This window comes from Tachysurus vachellii, chromosome 11, assembly GCF_030014155.1.
Source record: "Tachysurus vachellii isolate PV-2020 chromosome 11, HZAU_Pvac_v1, whole genome shotgun sequence".
NCBI classification, from domain to species: domain Eukaryota; kingdom Metazoa; phylum Chordata; class Actinopteri; order Siluriformes; family Bagridae; genus Tachysurus; species Tachysurus vachellii.
In genome coordinates this window covers 527,501-534,736 of record NC_083470.1, presented here as the reverse complement: position 1 = coordinate 534,736, position 7,236 = coordinate 527,501, and the positions used below count along the sequence as shown (strand labels likewise).

General features: G+C 39.8%; 1 protein-coding gene across 1 annotated transcript in view; it reads right to left on the bottom strand.

The window, feature by feature from the left end:
* Nucleotides 1-200: 200 nt before the first annotated feature.
* Nucleotides 201-7,236, bottom strand: part of slc5a5 (solute carrier family 5 member 5) — a 15,832-nt gene continuing 8,796 nt past the window's right edge. The window contains exons 12-17 of the mRNA XM_060881448.1: nt 5,569-5,639; nt 4,417-4,503; nt 3,961-4,163; nt 3,179-3,282; nt 1,946-2,028; nt 201-1,370 (exon numbers count right to left, since the gene is read on the bottom strand). Of these exons, the coding sequence (XP_060737431.1) occupies nt 1,278-1,370; nt 1,946-2,028; nt 3,179-3,282; nt 3,961-4,163; nt 4,417-4,503; nt 5,569-5,639 (641 nt within the window). The 3' untranslated portion in view covers nt 201-1,277. The remainder of the gene's footprint in view (nt 1,371-1,945; nt 2,029-3,178; nt 3,283-3,960; nt 4,164-4,416; nt 4,504-5,568; nt 5,640-7,236) is intronic.

Sequence of the window (7,236 nt, the reverse complement as noted above, 5' to 3'; positions counted from 1 at the left end):
GTCGCAGGAAAAAACCTTAATGTTTAAAGCAGAGAAACGCAGCAGAGAGTTTCAGCTGCTGTGTTATTGCTACACACTGAGTCCTTTAAAGCTGTTACAGGAAAGGTGTTGATGTGTTTAATCAGAGTTCAAGATCAGTTTAACAGAACAAGACAAAAAAACACCTACAGATGAGTTCAGCGTATTTCCCACAGGTCAGATGGTAAATGGTGATTTTAGGTTAAACCTCATCTTCACTCACGCCGCCCTTAGAGTTCTGTCTGTTTTTATACATTTGATCACTTTCTCTTTTGTTGTCATTCACTTTTGGAACTTCAGACTCATGAAACTCTCTCACACTGAACATCCTGTAAACACTCCGACTGCTGTCAGTATTTACTCCTCCACACCTGAACGCTAGCATGATTTTTAACTCAGATGTACTAACTCTCTGTGCTGCTCTGCTCTGGATCTTTGTCTAAACCTACATCCAGACTTCTGTTAATCTGCTTGGTGAAATTGTGTTGTATAAATCACGGATTAGTAGATGATCATGTTTACAGAACATGCAATGACTCCTTCTCCTTTATTTTGAGTCTGTAAATGAGTTTACATGTGGTGATGAGACAGACAGGTGTGTTGATGAGACAGACAGGTGTGTTGATGAGACAGACAGGTGTGTTGATGAGACAGACAGGTGTGTTGATGAGACAGACAGGTTTGTTGATGAGACAGACAGGTGTGTTGATGAGACAGACAGGTGTGTTGATGAGACAGACAGGTGTGTTGATGAGACAGACAGGTGTGTTGATGAGACAGACAGGTGTGTTGATGAGACAGACAGGTGTGTTGATGAGACAGACAGGTGTGTTGATGAGACAGACAGGTGTGGTGCAGGTGTGTTGTGTAATGCTGAAAGATGAGCTGAAATTAGGATAAGAACATCAACACTATTGATTTAGGCTTCAGAAAGAATGTGTGGAATGTTAGTCATTAAATATCTGTGTGTTTGTGTCTGTCACACAGAGAGAGAAAGAGAGAGAGAGAGAGAGAGAGAGAGAGAGAGAGAGAGAGGGAGGGGGAGAGAGAGAGAGAGAGAGAGAGAGAGAGAGAGAGAGAGAGAGAGAGAGAGAGAGAGAGAGAGAGGGAGGGAGAGAGAGAGAGAGAGAGACAGAGGGAGAGAGAGAGAGAGAGGGAGGGAGAGAGAGAGAGAGAGAGACAGAGGGAGAGAGAGAGATTAGCAGAAGAATTCTTCCGGACTTTATGTTGTATAAATCCACAACCAGCACAAAAGTTTCTCACAAAACAGATACAGAAGGTTTGCGCTCTTTATCAGCATCTTTCTCAGGGTTCTGAAGGACAACGGTGGGATTCAGAACCATCGATTCCTCCTGTGAAGGAAAAACAAAACGAGTAAATCAGGAGAACTTGAAGGTCTTCATCATTTCTAATGAATACTGTGATAAAAAGTTTACACAGCTTTTCCCGTTCCATTTAATTCCATTGTATTTAATTCTGTTCAACGCAGCAGAGTGAACATTTTCACCAACATGCAGGATAAACTCCGACTCTGAAGATACAATTACACGAGGAGTCGATCGCAGACTGACATATTAAAGAAACAAGCTTTTTACAAAACATGCAGAAACTTAATTGATTTGAATTGATTGATTCACAAATCATTGCAAATGATTCAATATGAATCACCGAAGGAGTCATTTACCCAAATACATGGTCCACTCTCTTACTGAATGAATCATGTTTTTCTGTTAATCAGAATGTAACTGTATCAGTAAAGGAGTCATTTAGAAATGAGTTATGGTGGTTATAAATCTGACTGCAGTTGAATCATTCACAAAGAGTCATTTACACAAAGACACAGTTCACTGTGCCACTGAGTGAATGCTGTATTTGTGATAATCATCATGTAAATCTGAACTGTATGCAGATGTGTGTTTGAATTTACCGTGCTTTCCTGAGGAGCATCACGGTCAGCTTTCAGATCCCACCACAGCAGACCAGGCTGGATCGAGCCCCTCAGTGTTGGTCCTAAAATATAGGTTTAGCTTTAAAATTTTCTTAACCTAAGTGATGATAAACGTGTGGTTTGTTTATACAAACAGAACACAAGCAGACACAAAAACAAAAAAAAACACATTCTGTCTTATTAACAATCCGTCTGTGAAAAGTTTCTTTAGACAAAGCAGATCTGAGAACAGCAGTTGTGACCTGTCGTAGATTTAAAGGAGCTCACACTCTAGATCACATTCTAACTTTCAGATTGAATTTAGCAAATCTAGTTACACTACCCTGGTCTGATCATCTCAGATCTTTATCTCCTCTCATTTAAATGTGCCTTAGTCATAATATACACACTTCACCACACAACCACGTCAGACATTCACACCGTAAGTCATTCTGTGACTCTGTAATTCTACAAAAACATCCACTTACAATCAATCCATCATCTGACCACACGCTTCAGAAGATGAGATTAGACATGAACAAAATCTGAACTTTTGTACAAGGAATTTATCAACATCATACACTTGAGTGCATTTAAACAGGGAGCAAGCGGCAGTACAGAATATTCATAATACCAATCATTAACTTTCTTTGTTTTAAATATTTAACAATTCTAAAACCTGTTTTTTTTTTCTGATTCTAAATGACAAAAATGTGGCCTCAGACTTTGGACCCCTCTGTAGTCTAATCAATAATCTCAACCAGAGATCACCACCAACTGCATGGAGCCCCATCAGGTGACTGAATGTTTGAGTCAGTGTTCACTTTACTCCGGATCCTGTAAATCCATTTAAAACTCAATTAGAACATCCTAAAGATCACCAAGAGATCATAAAAACCACGCGGATGTGCGAATGCTTTGTGCTCCATCACTGACCTGTTAATGACTTCAGTTTGATAGGAAAGTTAAAACGTAAATGATGATATACTTCTAACTTTATTTACTTTAGAGTTGTTTATGTTTATAGTCACCCAGATGGGAACAGCTACCATTGTGAATGTGGTTCCTTGTGAAAAAGTGTGTTTTTCCTCATATCATCTCAGGAGGTTTTCACTCCCTAACCTCATTAAAACACTCACTGAATTGATAGATTTATGATTTATTTCCTGTTTCTATTAAAACTGCTTTGTGATGATGTGTAAATTCTGTTTAGAATGAGCGTGTCAGTCTCACCTGTGAGGTAACTGACCACATATCCGACTAACACAGATGCTCCGGTGGACAGAGCTCCAAAGTACAGATAGGATATGGAGTAGAAATCCTGAAGACCATGATACCTACAACCCAGAGCAGCAGAGACGATAACAAAAGGAGAAATGAGTCAACGTTTCCACAGACATGGAGGATAAAACTCTCTCAACCTCTGGAGCGATTTACAAATGTAAACAAATCACATGGTTTCTTTAAGAAACTTACCTGAATACTTTAGGAAGTTGTTTACAGATTGTTACTGAATCATTCAAGGTCTCACTGTATCAATCTATCACTTAAAGAGTCATTTACAAATAGAAGTAAATCATACTTTATTTAAAAGAATAATGAATTACTCACTAAAGTCTTTACAGACATAAATGAGTCATTTATAAATGTAAGTGACTCACTGGAGGAGTCAAACTGAATGACTCAGTTCTTTAAAGTGTAAATGAATAACAAAGTTTATAAAAAATAAATGTATAATATGATGTATCGATGAATAAATGATGTATGAAACCTTTTAATAGTGTAAAATAATGGATTATTGAATAGCAAACATGAACTTTAGTGTAATTTATTGTCTAAATATAAAGACAACAACATGAACTTTTGAACAGGTCGAACCAAGATGTTGCTCATCAACATGGTGTTAAATGTTAGAAATGTTGACCTTAAGGAGAAGTTTAGCAAAAGTTCTCCAGTTCCTTTACTCCAAGGTTGCTGCCTAATCTACCGCCTCCATCTCTGCGTGTCATACTCACCGGTCCTCTGCAGGTTCTGGAGGTGATAGTGTAGAGTTTGGAGCTGTTAGCATGGTGGAGTTGTGTGTAGTGTTAGCTGAGAGGCAGTAATCGGCGTTGGTGTCTAACACACCCATTCGTTGAGGGGTTGGAGGATAAACAGAGCTTCCAACAGCGAGCCACAGAGCAAGAGAGAACCCCACCACCACCCCAACAAATGCACCCTGAGAAGCAAAGATAGAATAAATCCCAATACTAGAACCAAACAGCGACAACCCTTTTAGGGGTTCTAGAAGAACCCATTCAGTTTGTGTCAGTCTGTGTGTCTCTATCAGAAAGGCTTCAGCTTGTACACATTAAAGAGGCTAAGAACCGTGAATTAACAAATGAACCATTTAATAACCTAATAACAAGAGGCTGTTAACATAAAGAGCAAGGGGTAGTTAATGCGCTGGGTGGTTAATGTCGAGCTCTTACCGATTTGTTTGCTGCTGGGATGAACATACCCAAGATAAAAGTACCCAGGAGCGGCCCGTTAACCACGCCCATGACCGTAAACGAGCCCTGTGATTGGAAACAAGATACAGGAAGTAGTGCATGTAAACTGCCTTAATCTGTTGTTAACTCCCCTTCCATCAGCATCTTCCCTATAGGGCTGTGAAGTTGAGGAGGTTTGGGTTCTGTGATGTGTAACCAAACCTTGAGCATCAACCAAACACAGCACCACAATAATCACTAATATTTCACACTATACACTACGCACTACACATTTACACTACACTCTACACACTATACACTATACACTCTACTACACTATACACTACACACTATACACTACACAATTACACTACACTCTACACACTACACACTATGCACTACACTCTACACTCTATACACTACACACTATACACTATACACTATACTACACTATACACTACACACTATACACTACACATTTACACTACACTCTACACACTATACATTACACACTACACACTATGCACTACACTCTACACTCTATACACTACACACTATACACTATACACTATACACTCTACTACACTATACACTACACACTATACACTACACATTTACACTACACTCTACACACTATACATTACACACTACACTCTACACACTATACACTACACACTATACACTACACATTCATACTACACTCTACACACTATACACTACACACTACACACTACACTCTATACACTACACACTATACACTATACACTATACTACACTATACACTACACACTATACACTACACATTTACACTACACTCTACACACTATACATTACACACTACACTCTACACACTATACACTACACTCTACTACACTACACATTTACACACTATACACTATACACTACACACTATACACTACACATTCATACTACACTCTACACACTATACACTACACACTACACACTACACTCTATACACTATACACTACACATTTACACACTATACACTACACACTATACACTACACACTACACACTATACACTACACACTACACACTATACACTACACACTATACACTACACACTACACACTACACACTATACACTACACACTACACACTATACACTGATTTTTAGAGGTTGATGGTGTACCTGAAGAACTCCCCAGTCCAGGAAAGAACAGACAGCTGCCGTTGTGATGCAGCCGACTCCATACAAAAATGCTACCACACACACACACACACACACACACACACACACACACACACACATATATTACAACATTACAGTATTTCACAATTGCTAAAACACTAAACCCCATTCTCTGAACCCAAAGTTCAGTGGCCTAAACCCATTTGTCGAATCAGTCACTTTGTAGGTAAAACCTTAAACCTTTCAGGTAGTTAAGACACAAATTTTGAGAGTTTGCAAATCTCATCCACTCTTTCTGCAAAACTCTAAACACATTCTTACTCACTAAAACACATTTTGCACTGTGTGGCAAAATGGTAAATACATGTGGCAAAAGTTAAACACAACTACAACACAGCTGTCATTGTTTACACACAACTCAAAATTGTTCACACTTGTTTCTAATGATGTGATCAAATCAGTTGTCTAGAATATAAATCAGTTCAGAATACACAGGTGGCCCAGGTACGTTGAGTGTTGATACCACAATGGATGGAAACAATGTGAGAGGCAGAAGAGTACATGGACAACGAAGAGCAAGACCAAGAATAGTAATTTCAGATCAAATTCGGGCAACTGTGATAGACCATGTTCTTGTTTATGGAATGACAATGAGGGAAGCAGGACAAAGAGTACAACCCAATTTGTCCACATTCTCTGTGGACACCATAATGAGGACATTCAGAGAAGAGAACAGGTGCCATTGTGGAAGTCCCTGGCCAGCGTGGTGGCAATGTTACCCTATGTGCAGCCAAAAGCAATGGGGGGGTTCTCCACTGTCATGCAACCTGGGGCCATATAACACTGACCAGCTTCTTACATTTCTGGGTGGTCTTCGAGATGTTTTGTTTGAACGTGAGCATTTTGTGGTTTGGGACAATGTCAGCTTTCACCGTGGTGTCAGAATACGTGAGTGGTTCAACATCGATTCATGAATGTTTGCCTCTGACCATACAGCCCGTTCCTCAAACCAATAGAAGAGTTTTTCTCTGCGTGGGGATGGAAGGTCTATGACTGTAACCCATATACAAGGGTAAATCTTTTACAGGCAATGGTATTGTTCTGTGATGACAGGTGCGGAGTGTTGTCAAGGCTGGATCCAGCACACAAGAGGGTTCTTCCCCCGTTGCCTAGGAAGGGACAACATTGCATGTGATGTGGACGAAGTCCTCTGGCTGACATTTGTCTCTCATTGGCCTTGATTTTGCAATTGCACAATATTTTGTGTAATACGCTTTTCATTTAGAGTTGTCTTTGTTCTTTGGGCTTACTTTATTTTTATGCTGAAAATACAGAAATTCAATACTGTACTTGCAGTACTTACAGTATGCAATATATTTTCTGTACTGAGTTGTGAATTATTTACTTTTACTCTCACACTCTCACTCATTGTCTACTGCTTATCTGAACTACCTCGGGTCACGGGGAGCCTGTGCCTATCTCAGGCGTCATCGGGCATCAAGGCAGGATACACCCTGGATGGAGTGCCAACCCATCGCAGGGCACACACACACACACACACACATACACACTCTCATTCACTCACACAATCACACACTACGGACAATTTTCCAGAGATGCCAATCAACCTACCATGCATGTCTTTGGACCGGGGGAGGAAACCGGAGT